Below are 16,827 nucleotides of genomic sequence, written 5' to 3' on the forward strand. Positions count from 1 at the left end.
AACAAGTAAAAAAAAAAAAAAAAATATGGTCTGAATGATTTTGAAATCTGCAATAGGCTATAAAAAAAAAAAGACATGGATTCATTAGGACTGATTAAAACCAAAGAATCTTTCAAAATAATTGTTGAGACTGCTACCTCACAGCAAGATGGTTCAGGCTTCGAACCCTGGACGCTGCTTTGAATTGAAGTCTTGACAATGATTTTGGTATACCATAATGAACTGAATACATTGTACAGAAAAATAATTGTCCTGACTTCAATTTCTGAAAGCCAGATCATTCAAGGGACACAGGGAAAAGAACGGTCTTGGGTTTGAAGCCTGTAAACCGTCTTGCTGAAAAGCAAAACGCCTTTTTAGGTTTACTTAATTTTTCATAATATTAAGGACATCTTCTCAAACGTTCTGGGATCTGTTGTAGAAGATTTTGTTTTACTTTTTTTGTATTTTTGAAAACTTTCTTGACACTTTCGGACATTTTTGATAACTTTTAGGAATTTTCCAGTGACATTTTTCAAAACTTATAATTAATACTAAAAGAATTAAATTAATAGAAAAATGCTGGGATATATCAATGGGAATTTTCCTAAACTTCCTAAGATTTACAAACATCTAAATTTAAATCTCTTGGAAGTCTCCAGGACATTTCAAGGGGAAATTGTGACTTTTCAAATGAACTTTTTCTGAAACTTAAGAGAATTTTTTTGGAACCTTCAATTGAAATTTGGAGGAAGTTCCGCTGAATAACCTGAGTGATAAAACATATAAGCATGGGAGGGGAAAATTCTCTGGGAAACTCAAACTGATTTTGGTTAGATTTCTTTTGCAGAGTCAGCATTTTAACTTTCAACCTACAAGACATATTTGGAAGGTCTAATGTGGTCACAGCTTCAGGATGACATACACTCTAAAATAAAACTAGTTATAATTTTAAAAAGTGTCCGGGCTGAACTTAAAGTTTTAAGTTAACTGAACTTAAAAAGAGATAAATGTGATTATTCCAAAGAAATACAATTTATCAAGTCAGTTGTACTTTAATAAAGTTTAAAGTTAACACAACCTTTTTTCACATTTCAGTTCCTGTGACATTATCTAGTTAAGGCAAAATGGTCTATCAATTTATTTTGACTTGAAATCAAAAATTAAAAATACTTTAATGGGGGGGGGTCTTTTGTATATATCGCGATTTTCCCCCAATTTCGGCCAAGCGGCGATATATGCAACAGGGGGAGTTAACTTAAAATTTTAAGGCAGCCTGGACACTAACTTCTTTAAGTTATAACTATTTTTTTTATAGTGTAAGACCACAGGATTTCTTTCTTCCTGCAAAAGTATGTAATTAAAACACGATGAAATCTCCACGCTTTCAGGTGTATCTTCTAGTTTTCTCCCGTTTTTCAGTCGTTTAATTAACTTTTTATCAACTCAAAATGTTGACAACGGCCCTAACTCAGGTTTTCATGAATAAATGTTGACGGCGGTTCACTTGAGACCAACACAATTTTCTTCTAAGAATTGCTTCATATTGTTTTTCTGCATATATTACATATGCATTATGGTCAAGCATCTTCAGAGTAAAACCATCACCTCTCCTGTATTCATACACCTCAATTTACATGCTTACTGTATCAACAGCACTAACATTTGCATTTAAAGACTTTGCTAAGCCTGCTCATATTTGCATTTTTACAAAGGACGTCCCCAGAGGATTAATTGCATGTAAGATTAGCATACCAGATATTGCATGTGGTCCATGTAATGACATCATTAGCAGAGGTTTCAGCTCACAAGTGTATCCTTATCACCTTTTGTTTATTTCATACTGCAGCACATCCATACCTCCACTTCATGGCTGGAAAATCAACTCCATCGGCAACTATTACACATTTTTCAATGAAATGTTCATCTTGAATAATGGTCATCTATTCTGATATAATTGCAAAAGTAATAGATGAATTATTCTAAGGTTGTAAGTTTATGTTAATGGATATTATTCCATATTAATGGCTCTAGCTAAGAGATACTCTTGTAAACTGTAAAATTGGTTTTGTTTTGTTTCTCTTGAGTGTCTCTTCATTGTAATTCTAAACAATATTTTCAGATGAAAAGAACTCTAGCATGTATTAGATTAGAAGTATGTCACATGGCTCTTTAATAGCTTAGTTCAAGACAGTTAAGGGAGACTTACGAGTCAGAAAATGTGAATAAACCTTGCAAAGGTTGGTTACTCACCAAACTGCTCACTCTGAGCTGTTGATGCTTTATTGTGCAACCAGTGTTTGATGTCAAGTGAGGACAATATGGGCATTAAAACATTTTAGAAAAATGAAAGACACACGTTCTCACAGCAACATTATATGGTTTGTAAAATGATTGCTAGCAATGAGTACATTTTTTAAACTGAAGCAGAACGTTGTTCACAGTAAAGTATTTTAAAATATCAACAAGTCATCATAATTTGCATTTTTTTTTACTTTTTTAAAATCAGTGCATGATACTACAAAGCCATAAACTTTATATTCCTTCATTCATCAAAGATGGTTTGTTTGCTCTTTAATATTATTCACATCACATTAAACAGCACAATCTTTTTCTTTCTCACCATGTAAAATTGACATAAAATACACTGAACATACTGCTTGGACTTATCAAATGTCACAGCAAGAGCAGAAAGACTGACATTAAATAGATTAAATATCATAATGTAATAGGAACATATAATCCTCCTTATGCTATACCAGTAGAGGTGCAAACGCAGGGCAAATAAACAATAAGATAAGGAAATTAAAATGACTCTTTACAAAAACATGCCATGAGTTTATATAAAGTATTTCATATTCACAATAACAGAAATATAAACAGCAGTTTAATGAAAAAAAAAAGTAACTTTTCTCGCAGTTTTTGGCCAATAAGATCTCAATGTTTTTTACATTTCAAATGCTTTTTCAGTGCTTATTTGACGTTTTGTACATGAATGCACATACATTAAGAAATTATACCAAACACAAGTCATGCTAATGATTTCATGGTTATTTTTTGGTTATTAAGAATGTGACAAAATCGAGGCGCTGGTGGTGCAGTGGTTAGTGTGCGTGCCCCATGTATGGAGGCTGTAGTCCTCCAAGCTGGCAGCACAGGATCGAAAACCACCTGTGGCTCTTTTCCCGCTTGTCGTTCCCCACTCGCTCTCCCTGATTTCCGACTCTATCCACTGTCCTATCTCTCCATTAAAGGCACAAAAAAGCCCAAAAATAAATCTTTAAAAAAAAAAAAAGAATGTGACAAAATCCAGCTGTAAACCCTCTGTGTGAGTTTAAGAGTTTTGTCATCTCTAATTAGTATTATTATAATCATTATTATTATAATCATTATTATTACATTGTTGAATCTCGTCCTTGTTTTTTTATTATCTATTTTTTATTTTTTGTGACTTCCGTGGATGATAATACATCAATGGTCTCTCTCATCTTTCTTGAACTGCGACATACACACTTATTCTTTTGTTGAATTTTTTTATTACTTAATTTTATTATTATCATTATTAGATATGAAACATAGTATTTTATATTTTTCTTGTCATTTAAATCATTATTCATTTATTTATTTTTGCTCTTTTTGTTTGTTTTTGTTTTATTTTTTTATTTTTCTCCTCTCTTATTTTTCTTTTTTCTTTATTCACTACTACAACTTAGTTTTTTTTCTATTCTTACAATTATTTTGATTTATAATGTTATTCCCTTTATTCCTTTCGATATACATCAGGCATCACATCATCTGTTAAATTTCAAAACACCATCATGCAAACTTTTTATCTGTTTATTCTTTATTTGATTGATTTTTTGTTTTGTTTTTTAAATTGTTTTTCCCTTCTTCCAAAGTTTTTGGCTACATGTTACTTCCATTCCATCATAAGACATATCATCATCATTAGTATTATATATTATTATTATTATTGTTATCCCTGTTTCCCCTTTTATTTTTTTTTTATATATTACTCTTTCCTCAGGACCCGGCCAAAGAAGAGAAAAATAATAGCTTCGCCTGTCCCTCCATCCTACCCCCTAATCAAATCAAACGCTCAAACCAACCCCAAAACCCCGGCCAGGGTTCAACTACCGCTAAAACATAATCATTACACAAACTCTAACCTCTCACACCACAACATTGTTCAACATCAAAATATTCAACACATACCATATACACTGCTCAACTCCTCAACTCTCTTCTCTCTTCCAGATGACAAGAGTTTGTTTTGACTTAATTTACCTCCAGTTCTATTTGTCTTTTCGTATTAAGGCCAATTAAAAGTAACATGAAATTGTGAATAGAAATGGATACCCTGCAAAATTTAGGATGATTTTAATCCAATCAAGCTAAATGGTAAATAGACTTGAGCGCTTATCTTGTGTTCTGACTACTCAAAAGTGCTTTTTCACTGCAGGTCACACCTATTCATACACTGATGACACAGGTTTCTGTGTAGTGATCATCAGAAGTAACTCATCTCATCTGTACACATTCATACGCCGCTGATGAAGCAGCAGGAGCAACTTCAGGTTAAGCGTCTTGCACAGGACACTTCAGACATGTGGTTGCAGGAGCTGGGGATTGAACCCCCGACCTTCCAGTTGAGAGACAACCGACTACCAACTGAGCCACAGTCGCCCGTAAAAACACACTTTCTAATCGTAGTTATCTTGAGGACCTAAGTTATTTGTAACACCTCCTGGCAAATCTGTCACAAAGGTAGAGGTGTGAAGGCGCTGCACTCTGTGAGACATCGTCAGAACGCTTGACCCTTGACCCCTGTCCTTTCCTTTGCTTCTCCGCCGGGACATGAAGTGGTTACACAGGCAGGACAAGCACTTTTCATGCAGCGAGGCATAAATAAAAGGGTTGTAGCAGGCAGAGCTCATGGCCAACAGGTGACTTGACACCTGGATGATGTTCACGTAATTTTTACCCAAGATGGAGAAGTCTGTGTCCAGGTCACGGATGAGATTCACCACCTGCAAAATGAAATTCTGTTATGAAAAGCATTTCATCAAAAAGTCAATAAAATATATTTTATACGTAATTATCTTAGAAACAATGAGAATGCTGACATTTATCTGCAGGCAAATACAAATGTACAATATGCCGCAATTAGCGTAGCTTAGCCAATGCCAAAACTGAAAAGGGGAAACAGCTAGCATATATGTTTGTTTGTTTTTTTAAACAACCAACTAGAACAAAACATTACGTATATAGTCTACTTGATACACAAAACCCAAAATCCAACATACTTAGGCTTTGACTTAGACAAAGGACATTACTAGCATATTTGAAACCAAAGTAAGACTAGCTATTTCCCTCTGTTTCCAGTGTTCATGCGAAGCTATGCTAATTGGCTACCAGCACCAGAGTGCATTTTCACAATTATCGCTGATAAGAAGCAGGTCATCACTTTTTTTTTTTTTAAATCATCACTTATTGTTTTAGCTTGAAAGAAAAGACTGTAATTTGTGATCCCTTTAATTTGTTTATTCACTGCCTAAAGGCTATGTTGCGATATTTTCTGTTAGACAAGCCTTTATTTTGAAATGACACTAAAATAACTTATGGTTGAACACAAGAGAAATAACCCAAGTGAGGAAAAAAGGTCAAATGAAAAGTCAAGGAGTAAAATATTTCCTCAAATAAGGTTTGTTTCCGTCGAATTTGTATTGTAATGTTTAAATATTACTTGTGTTTAAACACGTTTTTAATTAAAGTAATAACTACTAACTAGCAGTAGTACGCTGGTTTAGCTCAAATGTTGTTTTTTTTTTTTTACTATTTCTGTGTGTTGTGTTACCTGCTTTATGTTGGTTTGGGGATAAATGATGAATGTTAAAACCATCAGTTCAGGTTTCTGAACATCCTCGAAGGGATATGCTACAGTGTCTCTTTCACCTTTTTCCTGTACCTGTAAGGGGAGCCAGGAGAAGGCGAAACCGAGGACGGAGACCAGCAGCAGGAGGAAGGTTTTCCTCCTCCGCCTGCTCCACAAAGACCTAGCTGATCTGAGCTCTGGACACGCTGTTAAACCTGAGGCGGTCCTCTGTTTCAGCTGAAAGGATATAGCACAGTAGGAGATGGAGACGGCAGCCAGTGGGACAAAGTAGGAGAAGAAGAGAAGGAAACAGGAGTAGATGACGCGGCCTTGCTCCTCGCCATCCCAGAACTCCTCACACACGGCCATCTGCAACCCTGCTGTCCTCAGGTCCAGGTATACGATGTGAAGAGCTGTAGGTGTGGACAAAGCCAGAGAGGAGAGCCAGATCAAGAGCACCAGACCCAAACAGAAGTGACACCCCGCTCTTTTGCGGATTGGATAAGCCACAACCACGTACCGATCCACTGCAATGGCCATGAGGGACAGGACGGCTGCATAGACCGCCGCAGACTGCATGACAGTCACAAAATGACACATGCGGCCTCCAAACACCCATCCACGCCTGTCGAAGGCGTATGACGCTGTCAGAGGGACACAAAAGACGCACATGACCAGGTCAACAAGCGCCAGGTTGCTGATGAGGAAGTTTGTGGTGTTGTGTCTTTTCTTGTTGTGCCAGATGAGGAAGAGCAGGAGGAGGTTACCGGAGCAGGCGACCAAGACCACGGTTGAGTAGAGAGGTAGGAAGACGAGTTTCAGTTCGTACAGGAGATCCAGGCCGGAGAAGGAAGGGGCAGAGAATGGAGGGGTGGGAATGAAGGGTGATGAAGAGTTCTCCCAGGAGCTGTTTGATGACTTCTCCAAGTCCATAGCTGCAGAAACTAGAATGGAAAATGAACAATTTTGATAAAATTCCCGAACCCTGATAAGTATTTGACTTTTAGGATATTTCTCATTTAACGCCATCATTTGCTACATATATTTTCATAAAGTACTGAACAATTTCTTTATGGAACAAAAGAGCTATCAACAATCAATTTTGAGGTTTGTTTGTCCTTTCCATTTACAGCAGGAATAATATCTTCAAAGTCTGATTGAAGATTGTCGTCTATCATCTGCCAAAACATCTGTACAGGTAGTCCTCATTGACATACTTGATCCCAGATACTGCTTAGCAATAATACATACTGGCACTGTGGAGTCAGATGTCATGCAACAGCGTCACAATAAGCATGATTGCTGATTTATCCCATCTGAAGCTTTGGAAAGCTGTCTCAGAACGGCTGTCACTTAATTATGCATCAACACAAACCACACATTGTATTTTCAGCTAAAATTGGAATATGATACAAATAACACATTGGCTAGATTAATTCTTGAAAATTCAGCAAATCATACGAACAGTATGATATTTAAATAAATATACATCAAACAGATTTTGCCAAAATTCTAATTGGATTTAAAGAAAAGGAAAAGCATCAATCTGTTAATGCCACAGACAGAGTATGATTCAGTCATTTTAAATGACCTACTTTAGATTCTAGACGTCTTGATCACCTCAACATTTTTCCATACTGGACTCTTCTTAAACTGTCTGAATCTTCCAAGGAGCTCTGTTTCAATTGTGACTTAATAAGAGTGATTAGAAAAAATAAGCTAATGGTTTCTTTTCTCGTGCTTCAATATGTCACTGTGTTATTGACTTGAACAGATTGACAGTGCATTGCTTTGCGTATAATTTACATGTGGTTATGAATATTGCTTTAAGACAAAATCTTAAGCAGCGTTTTAAGCTCTTGATTCGCAAAACATAACTCAATCTTAATATTAAACTTCCATATGTCATCTACGGAATGATAAAATGTAATTTTAACAGTCGCCAGAGTACATGAAAAAGAAAAATGAAGTGTAAATTGAATGAAACAATACCTCTGTGAGCTGTCAGTCAAACATTTTCTTTAAAGTCTTGGACAGTTCAGCACCGTTGTGTCTCTTTTATCCATAGAGAGTCCAACTGTTGTGCAGCCTCACCTCTTCACTGCAGCCGGCTAAGATGTCAGAATAGAGAGGTGAGCTCCTTCCATCTCTCTCTCTCTCTCTCTCTATCTCTCTCTCCCTCTCTCTCTCTCTCTCACACACACACACACATACACACATGACACACGACACAAATACACAGCAAACAGTACACGTAAGTGAGTCATCAACCCACAGAGAAAAAATGAATTATTGTCTTTTCAGACTCAACCCTGGAGAACAATCATGATAATCTACTGACAGTCCATTTGAGATCTTTCGTGCCTCTCAGGTCATACGTAGTGAATTTATAATGACCTATGGTATTTTGAATCTGATATGAAACATCTATAATGTTCCTGTTGGGAATTTGAACATGTGAGTGCTTTATACAGTCCATTAAGTATGAACCTAGCACACTAAATCATATATTTTTTCTCCTAAATCTGGACTGTAACATATACAAGTCAGCTGAGCACTGAATGTCAAATGTGACAATGTGAACTAGCAACCAAGGGAAAACATTTTTTTTTTCATCTTGAACAGTCTGTGCCCAAACCTTTCATAATCATTGCCAACACTGATTTCCATATTCAAGCTGAGTTCTTGACAATCAGGCTACTTTCTGGAAAAGCAAACCCAGAAGTGAATTTGAGGGAACGGAGCAGAAATTGAACAATCAAGGGAAAAACCATGATCTTTCTCCCTCAATAAACATGTTAAATATTCATGACACATAAACTCATTGGAAATGTATTGTTGTCAGAGGTACCAAATGTCCAGTGTCACTGTGTGTTTTATCAAACAAGTGTCTTCAGAGGGTGATCTAGGACAAAACTCATTAGCATCAGACTACTTGAAGGGGCAGGGGGCTAATTGTAAAAATAATGAATATCCATGGCAAGGATGACCTAGATGATATGAAGGATCTTTAGAAAAATTATTTTGATTGATTTATAATTTAAATCTCTACGGGCAACTAATTTGAATTGAAGTATTTTGTGTGTGTTTGTAACATGGTCACATACAAGTGTTCTATAAGCTATGGAGGTATTACCTCTTTTAGAGTATTGATGTTATTTATGACAGGCATTCTTCTTTTGTTTTAAAAAAAGTTGCAATAATTTCTGAAATGTTTCAGCACTCATGTCATAACCTCTTTTGATATTGATATTTGTTAAGTACTCAGATCTCTCAAAGCAGCATTTAGAAGTGTCCTCTTTATTAGCTCAGGTTAGCTTACGTCTTACACAAACAGTTGCTCTGTAATTGTGTATAAAAATGTAATATAGGGAATGTTATTCCCCAGTTATATGACATCTAAACATCATGATGAAATACATTTCTCAAGAGAAAACGATCCTCCTGCTTCCTTTTAACTGGCTTACACTCACTGTAAAACTTTGCCTAGGCTTTGCTACCTGAAAATTGTTTAGTCTGATTTTACGGGGCAACTGACACCATTCCTGTTTTATTTTGTAATTCTGTGTATACTTGTGTAGCTGCACTTCCTGCATTTGTGTTGAAATTGTGTGCCCTTCCATTGTTGTTAAAACCTCGTTCTGATATATCACACCTGTGTCTGATTAACCCATGTGTATTTAGTCTCCAGTTCATTCCACAAATGTTGGTCAACTCTTGTTCCTCAAGGCTCTATAGGCCTACCTGTGCCTCTACAGTGTTCCTTCAACCTGGCTTGGTGTTTTGCTGCAAAACAGTTAACAAATGGTGTGCAGTTGACAATGAAAAAATCTCACAGTGTAAATGATCACAATGTAAATAGGACCACTGAAGCCTACATTTCTGCGTACTGGTTTTGCTATATTGTTTTTGGAGCCAGAAGTACCACGGCAGGGTGGATATGCATTACGCCATCTTCCTGGTTTACAAGTTGTTGTAAATTGTGAATCACAGGAAACCCCACACCAAAAATCATATCCATGTTGAGAACTAAAAATCCCTTGTGAGAAAGTCACTGGTATGCAGTTTTGTGTGTGAGTGTCAGTGTGAGTGTGTGTACATGAGTGAGTGTAAGTTTACAACTCAGCGTTGATGTGTGTTTTCCTTCAGAAGAACTTAAATAAAATCCACTTTATGTCAAAAATAATTGGCAGATTTTATGATTCAATTGAAAGAGAAATGAGAAAAAGCAATTTTCTTAATGTTTGAATTTAATTAATCCTCAGAGTCCTATTAAATAGGCAGCAGGTTAATCTGGGTGTTCCCAAATGTTTAACCCCAAATGAATGAAGACATGTTTCCTGTCATTCAGGTTAACATTATTCAGTAAGATTTTCTCATTTTTTAATGTTGCTGTATTCAAATGTATGAATATAGCTATAAATATAAGTGTAGCTACTTCCAATAAGACCTTCAGTAAATCCTGTCATTGTGAAGGTTTTGTGTGTAGGTTGTGTTTTTGCTAAAACTGTTCGAGAGGCTTTGATTAAAATTCATGCTCAATTTGGAGGATTCATGTTGATGTGCAGTTGCACTGTATAGCATTGTGCCAAACAGTGTTTAACATTTTTTTGTCAGCCTTGTTTGCAGTGATCCAACCTTTGAAAACATTGGGTCCTACATTTCTGATAATGCCATTAAATATAGTCATTTCCTGGTGCAATTCCAAATACTTCAAACACTGTACATTGAATAATATGACTGTATGACGTTGTTTAACATGTTTGGTTTCGCATCCCAAGCGGAGTTTGGAATCATTTTACTCGTGTAAATTCTTAATTACTTATTTTAGATTTGTTTGTTTTGGTCTGAAAACTGAATTGAAGACTGCCAACTTAAAAGTTTTGACACATTATGTACGAATAAAATCTGTTTCTTTGCTGCCATGTACCTGTTCCTGCAGTCAGGAAAGAGGACAACAGGGGGGAACTTTATATACTTATAACCTGACACAGTAACAACCGGTCACTGCTCTCAGAGAGCACACACAATTCTGCATCTGAAAATATGCTAAATTTGAATTGCAGTTTAAATATCAAGCTTAATATCAGAGCATGCTTGATGCAGCTTACGAGCAGAAACCTGAGGATGAACTTTACGTCTTTTTATTGAAACACAGGTAAAACTTCACGTGTAATATCAACATGGTAAAAATAGATATGCTACAATATTTTCAGGGATATAATCCTGCCTTGGATGTCACAATTTAAAAAAAAAAAGAAGAAAAATCATGTCTCTGAAAGATAATATGTTGCTGAAGTCATCAGAGTCTAATATACAACACTGCTGCATGTGGTCCTTCATTAAATGTAAATAAAGAGTCTCATAGCAGACACTGTGGGTGGAGTCATAATAGGCTTCATTATAATTCTACTTCTACCAGACAAACAGTCTAATGTAAAATTGTCACTTGTTATTTCGTGGAGTGATTTGGTTGAGGGGAAAAAACACATGGGGTTAATAAGTACTTAACACTCCGTTGCCAGGGATACTGAGAATGATGACAGGCTGTAATGGTTTCATTGACCACGGTTAACAAAAGCTGGGGCCGAAACACTGCTATACATAATGACACTCAAAATGAGAAAGAGATTTAACAAGTCAGCCCTACTGAATGATCACAGAATTAATTCTTTTAGTGTTGCTATTACTACCACGTTCATTTATCTGGGCTGTGAGCATCATCTTCCTCTGTGTTTTGTCTTGCAGCCTCTGCGTCTTCATCCTCGTCGTTCTGTGTTTGGTTTACATCAACCATGTCCTTGTTCTGAGACGGCCGCAGGAGATACTCCAGCTCTTCTGCGCTGATGGCCACTTTCTCAGGAATCAGCCACCTTTTGAAGTTGTCAATTGCACTGGGGAAGGGAGGTACACAAGTAATCAAAGGTATTATTATGATTATGGTTATAATTATTATTCCTGCAACATCAGAAGTAAAGATGTTTAATAAACTCTATCTCACCTCTCATCCATGTCTCCTCCTTGGAAGAGCTCTGACGTCTGAGCGTCGTGCAGAAATCTGTCCCAACATTCCTTCTTCGCTTGAGATAAGGAGCGCAACATGTCCCTGGAGGTCACGTCACTGGACTGGCCCTTTAGTTTCTTTAGGCGGGTCTCTGCAAATTGTAGACAGAAAATACAGAATATTGCGTCTTGATTTTGTTTGTTGACCTTTGAATGAAAGGTAGGTTGAGAGCTAACCGTGACTATGTGTGCCATGAAAGCACACAGAGCAGGATGCAGAACTTTGCGGGCCAAGTCAAAATGAACTTATATCTTAAAATGAACATTGCCATTTCTCCCACATGATACTGGCTATTTCCAAATCACCAACTTGGAATGTGGGGTTGTTGTTATAGGATTGATTTCATTATAAGACTTTTAAAAAAAAAAATGTAAAGCCTTTATAATGAACAATTAACTGTAGCTGAAAAGTAATTGTAAAAATCCTCTCGTTAAATCCAATTAAATAAGACCATATGCCTATGTATATATGGTCCTATTTATATATAACAAAAGTACTTAAGCCATCATGAACTGATTTTATGTGAGTCAAGACCAAGACATGGATATTCAGTTAAAACCACTTACAAAAAACAAACCCCTGTCATGGTCTTAAAACGGTGACATGCTGATAAAGTATGTATGTGGAAACTGAAACAACCTTGAATAAATCCCAGGTGAGGAAAAAAAATTGGCAAATGAAGTGTGGCGTACTTGAAAGGAGTTGTGCAAAAGTGTTTCACTGTGAAGGAATTGGAAAACTAAAGCAAGAAGGGTGTGTGATGGATGCTAGAATAACCAGGTGGGTGGAACACAGTGTAATAAAAGACCTACAACAGGCTGGATTGGTGGTTTGTACCTAAACTGGCTATGTACATCTCAGAATCCTCCATGGGTTCCCATTTGGCAGCAGAAGAGCTGCTGGTATTCGTCCCGTTACATTGTCCATTGACTGGTGCGGCTGGCTGGAATGAGTCTTTGAACTCCGTGTTGTTGTTTTCCGGGATTGCTTCTGCTCGCCCATTGGGTAGACCTGAACAGATTTCGGACCACAGATCTCCGCTGGACCGGACCTCATGACTCTCGAAATCTTCAATCATTCTGGTCTGCAGTGGCTGAGTTAGAGCAGATATAAATCCACATCAGCCTGTGACAAAGACTTGTTACAGAAAACCTTAACACAGGCATGCACAGGGCAATACAAAGAAGACTATGCAAAAACTGATTTACATCAACATGCTTTAGCAAAAATGTTGTCTGTCACTATGCATTTAAAGAGTTATATAGACGGGTTGACGTGACAAAATGCCTTACCTGTCTAAAATCCTTCAAAGGTTAGTCGTTATTTCCTTAAATGTATGAATAGAAAGATTAACCTTGTTAGCTAACTGTGTTCAGGATCCACAATCTGAGACGAGCGTTGGACCACTTCCCTATTTACTGTCATGTGATTGGACCTTATCAACGCCCGTCAAAATGAATTGCGATGCGATTGGATGACGCGTCAGCTTTTAAGACTCAGCTTCTGATTGGTCAGGTGCTTGGGGCTTGCCGAAGAGGGGAGCCCGGAAGTTTGTCTCAGCTGAAAGGGACGGGGGGGTGATGAACTACTAAGGTAAACAACCTTTCCTGACCGCTGTTCCGTTTGTTTTTCGTGAGTAATTACTGTTTCAAGAACTGACGCTGGTTTTTGGAAATAGTGTAAGTCAGTTATCTGCTTTAACGTTAACTTATTCGCGTAGACGTAAACTGCGTGACTGTAGCTGCTCGCTGGCTCAATGCCATGCTCAGTTTGATGTGTGTGACATGCTTTTGCCACATTCAGGTCATTTTGCATGTCATTATAGATTATTGCAACCCAGAGGATGCAGCAATACTGCTAAAAGAATATTACATTTGTGTGTGATTTTGTCATGTAGGCTGTTCAGGCATGCAAAGCGCCGTGATGTGATGATCATGACACTGCAGTGAGATCCTTTTGTAGGAGATGCGAGCAGCGCTGCGCCTCGCAGTAGTGGCTGTCCCTATGGGTTTGCTGCTGTCCCGCACCATGGCGTGGATGTCCAGTGGCAAAACACATCCAGAGCTCATCAGCAGGCTGAGGGGTACTGCACTATTAACAAGGGTCATGAGTTTGGCATGAATGAACAAGGACTGAAATGAATTCAAATTAAATTAAAGTAGGGAGATTCTTCCCTAAAAAAGGAAGCCATCCTTTGGCGACTTAAATCCGAAAACTATAAGGAAAAGTTACCCAGAATTAAGAGAAATAATGACAAGAAAATGTATAGTATTAATACATCTATTTACAATTATCAATATCAGGAAATAGTGCTAAAAAATGACACTGGATATTTGAAAGAACATGGATGTAGGAAATTTGAAAAGTATATAATGCTGAACTATATTGCCGGTTTTAAACTCTATTCGAGCTGTATCACAATATTAGAATTCACAAAATATGATTAATTAATTTAGATACAATCTACCTTTATGCACTGACTCGATATTATCTGTTTATTCTCATATTTTGACCCTTAAAGCATCAGGAAACATAAAATCAATGTGGAGACAGCAATCACCCTGCACACGTTTAAAATGACATATTAGTGTATTTGCCTCCTGCTTTTTCTTCAAGATCATGGGGTGATCCGTAACGACCAAGTGTTTAATGCAATGCTGGCTACAGACAGAGGGATCTACTCCAGAGACTATCCTTATGCAGACTCTCCTCAGTCGATAGGTATTCATTTCAGTCGATCCTTGTAAACACTTAGATACACACATTTCTTATCAGTACAGTAACACGTTTATTTGTTATTATTACAGGCTTCAGGGCAACCATCAGTGCACCACACATGGTGAGTAAACATTTCACTGTTACACTTTATGATCCACATTTAATCTTGTTTACAAATGACTAGCTAGATTTCCTCTGTGCTGGTTTGACAGCATGCTCATGCTTTGGAGCTGTTAAGTGACAAACTAACTGAAGGGGCGTCGGCACTAGATGTAGGCTCAGGAAGTGGATATCTCACTGCCTGCTTTGCAAGGATGGTACGTTATACAAAAACATTGCCTAACACTTCCCCTACAAGTAATATTGACATGATGTGGCTGAGTGCAATACATTAATTTTTCTCTTGTTTGCAGACAGGGCCCAGTGGTAGAGTGGTCGGCATTGAACATATCGACGAACTGGTTCAAATGTCAATAAAAAATGTGCAAGCAGATGACCCAGAGCTGCTCACCTCTGGACGTGTCAAACTTGTCTGTGAGTAAAAAATAAAAAATAAAAAAAAACCTTAGGGTGTACAAATTTTGTTGTTAACATCATTCAAGTAAGGACACTAAACAACATCTTTTCTACATCTGTCACCAGTGGGAGATGGAAGGCTTGGCTACCCAGAGGGCGCACCATTTGATGCCATTCATGTTGGTGCAGCTGCAGCTACTGTTCCGAAATCTGTAAGGACACGTGTGGCTTTACCTGTTGTAGGAAAATAACATAGCAGAAATAATAAAGTTGAACAGCTACATTCAGATTGAGTCTGTGTTATCTGCTTTCTCTTTTAAAAGCTCTTGGAGCAGCTGAAGCCTGGTGGCCGGTTGGTGCTCCCAGTGGGCCCTGATGGTGGCAGTCAGGTGCTTGAACAGTACGACCGGCAGAGTGATGGGACATTCCTCAAGAAAGCTTTGATGGGAGTGATTTATGTCCCCCTTACTGACAAGCGGCGTCAGTGGCCTGGGTATAAAAGAAATCATAACTTTTTATACTACAACAGTGAATGAAACCAAAGTCATTTAACAATAAAAAGCTGCACATAATGTTTTAACTCTAACTCGATTAGGTTCTTCTTGAATCTAATAAGTTATAAAATCAGTCATGAGAAACATCCAGAAATATGATTTTATCCATTGCCATCCTTTTTTCTCTTGCCAGAGGTGAGCTCTGACTGCAGTGTGGTTGCCCCTGCAGGAGGTGGCGTTGGTGCTGCATCTCTGGGGCGCCGTAGCGCTTCTTGTGGTTTGACTGAGCCCCAGTCCCACTTGGTTGTCACTTGGCAACATAAAAGGAGGATCTCGATCTGTTTGCCTGACCAGATTGTCTTCCAGGAGTGCTAGAACAGTCAGTGACTGAATGAGTAACCATGGCTGGACTGATGACCCAGAATGCTTTGAGTCAACTCAGGCGCTATAAGGATAAAGTAGAAGACAGGTTGTGTAAGATTTTACTGACTTCTTTATATAATTCATGGGTAAGTCGCTAATGTTCAGAAGTTAGGGAAATGCAGTTATAGCTTGAAAAAGCTAAAGTACCTTTTTTTTTCAGGATGTTTGGAAATTCTGATGAAAGATAAAAAATGTTTTGTATTTGTGTAATCTTAAAGGATTGATTTGGTTATTTTTAATTACAGTTACTCATAAAGACAAGGTAAAGCCATGGAATAATAATGAAACTACAGCAAATTAACAAAGTAATATATTTTTTGGTGAGAGGTTCCTTACTGGTTTCTTATACTATCTATGTAGGGTAATGCACTGTACTGTAGAGAAGATGAGGCATTGTGCCAAAAATTATCAATTGAGAAAACTAACATTTTGAAACTAATGTATCATTATGTGTACAACTGTATGATTTATTAATAAAACCCAATGAACCAATGGCTTATTGCATCCCCCCTCATTAATGTCAAATCATCTAGATCAGGACCAACAACAGTGGGGACCAGGAAGAAATATAATTTTTAAATACAAAACTCACGCAGTTTCAATTAATCGAAACAAAACAAAAAAACAAAAGTGTTAATTTTGAAAAACATACCAAGGGTTAATGAAAACAGGCCTACTGGCAAAAATATCCACTTAAAATGTTCTTTTAAGATTATTTAGATTTTTTAAAGTTATTCAGCAAGGGTAGATGCATAGTC

General features: G+C 37.3%; 3 protein-coding genes across 6 annotated transcripts; 1 reads left to right on the top strand and 2 right to left on the bottom strand.

Moving 5' to 3' along the window:
• Positions 1–4,403: 4,403 nt before the first annotated feature.
• Positions 4,404–7,953, bottom strand: prlh2r (prolactin releasing hormone 2 receptor). The gene is made up of 3 exons (XM_061063485.1): positions 7,847–7,953; positions 5,948–6,789; positions 4,404–5,009 (listed from the first exon to the last, which is right to left on the bottom strand). Exons 2-3 carry the CDS (start codon positions 6,785–6,787, stop codon positions 4,683–4,685), a joined length of 1,167 nt encoding a protein of 388 aa, XP_060919468.1. The 5' UTR covers positions 6,788–6,789; positions 7,847–7,953; the 3' UTR covers positions 4,404–4,682.
• Positions 7,954–10,982: 3,029 nt separating this feature from the next.
• On the bottom strand, positions 10,983–13,350 carry ccdc32 (coiled-coil domain containing 32). 2 transcript variants are annotated; one of them, XM_061062240.1, is made up of 4 exons: positions 13,211–13,350; positions 12,756–13,043; positions 11,856–12,009; positions 10,983–11,748 (listed from the first exon to the last, which is right to left on the bottom strand). In XM_061062240.1, exons 2-4 carry the CDS (start codon positions 12,994–12,996, stop codon positions 11,553–11,555), a joined length of 591 nt encoding a protein of 196 aa, XP_060918223.1. In that variant the 5' UTR covers positions 12,997–13,043; positions 13,211–13,350; the 3' UTR covers positions 10,983–11,552. The 2 variants fall into 2 exon arrangements, with proteins under 2 accessions (XP_060918223.1, XP_060918222.1); XM_061062239.1 differs by having other exon boundaries at positions 12,756–12,997; positions 13,199–13,347.
• A 105-nt stretch (positions 13,351–13,455) lies between these two features.
• pcmtl (l-isoaspartyl protein carboxyl methyltransferase, like) lies at positions 13,456–16,563 on the top strand. Of its 3 annotated transcripts, none has more exons than XM_061062236.1 (9): positions 13,456–13,511; positions 13,816–14,001; positions 14,535–14,639; positions 14,726–14,757; positions 14,849–14,953; positions 15,050–15,170; positions 15,279–15,364; positions 15,476–15,645; positions 15,876–16,563. In XM_061062236.1, exons 2-9 carry the CDS (start codon positions 13,884–13,886, stop codon positions 15,910–15,912), a joined length of 774 nt encoding a protein of 257 aa, XP_060918219.1. In that variant the 5' UTR covers positions 13,456–13,511; positions 13,816–13,883; the 3' UTR covers positions 15,913–16,563. The 3 variants fall into 3 exon arrangements, with proteins under 3 accessions (XP_060918219.1, XP_060918221.1, XP_060918220.1); XM_061062238.1 differs by having other exon boundaries at positions 13,459–13,511; positions 15,840–16,563; XM_061062237.1 differs by having other exon boundaries at positions 13,494–13,550.
• The last annotated feature ends 264 nt before the right edge of the window (positions 16,564–16,827 follow it).

Source organism: Labrus mixtus, chromosome 18 (assembly GCF_963584025.1).
Source record: "Labrus mixtus chromosome 18, fLabMix1.1, whole genome shotgun sequence".
NCBI classification, from domain to species: Eukaryota; Metazoa; Chordata; class Actinopteri; order Labriformes; family Labridae; genus Labrus; species Labrus mixtus.

What these genes read in the sequence shown, in the direction of transcription:
- prlh2r (XM_061063485.1), bottom strand. Translation starts at nt 6,787, where the DNA reads ATGGACTTGGAGAAGTCATCAAACAGCTCCTGGGAGAACTCTTCATCA. An exon ending in TCTCCTGGCTCCCCTTACAG is followed by an intron (nt 5,010 to 5,947) that starts GTACAGGAAAAA and finishes TTCATTTTGCAG; the next exon opens with GTGGTGAATCTCATCCGTGA.
- ccdc32 (XM_061062240.1), bottom strand. Translation starts at nt 12,996, where the DNA reads ATGATTGAAGATTTCGAGAGTCATGAGGTCCGGTCCAGCGGAGATCTG. An exon ending in GATGTACATAGCCAGTTTAG is followed by an intron (nt 12,010 to 12,755) that starts GTACAAACCACC and finishes TACAATTTGCAG; the next exon opens with AGACCCGCCTAAAGAAACTA. An exon ending in GGAGGAGACATGGATGAGAG is followed by an intron (nt 11,749 to 11,855) that starts GTGAGATAGAGT and finishes TCCCTTCCCCAG; the next exon opens with TGCAATTGACAACTTCAAAA.
- pcmtl (XM_061062236.1), top strand. Translation starts at nt 13,884, where the DNA reads ATGCGAGCAGCGCTGCGCCTCGCAGTAGTGGCTGTCCCTATGGGTTTG. An exon ending in GCTCATCAGCAGGCTGAGGG is followed by an intron (nt 14,002 to 14,534) that starts GTACTGCACTAT and finishes TTTTTCTTCAAG; the next exon opens with ATCATGGGGTGATCCGTAAC. An exon ending in AGACTCTCCTCAGTCGATAG is followed by an intron (nt 14,640 to 14,725) that starts GTATTCATTTCA and finishes TTATTATTACAG; the next exon opens with GCTTCAGGGCAACCATCAGT.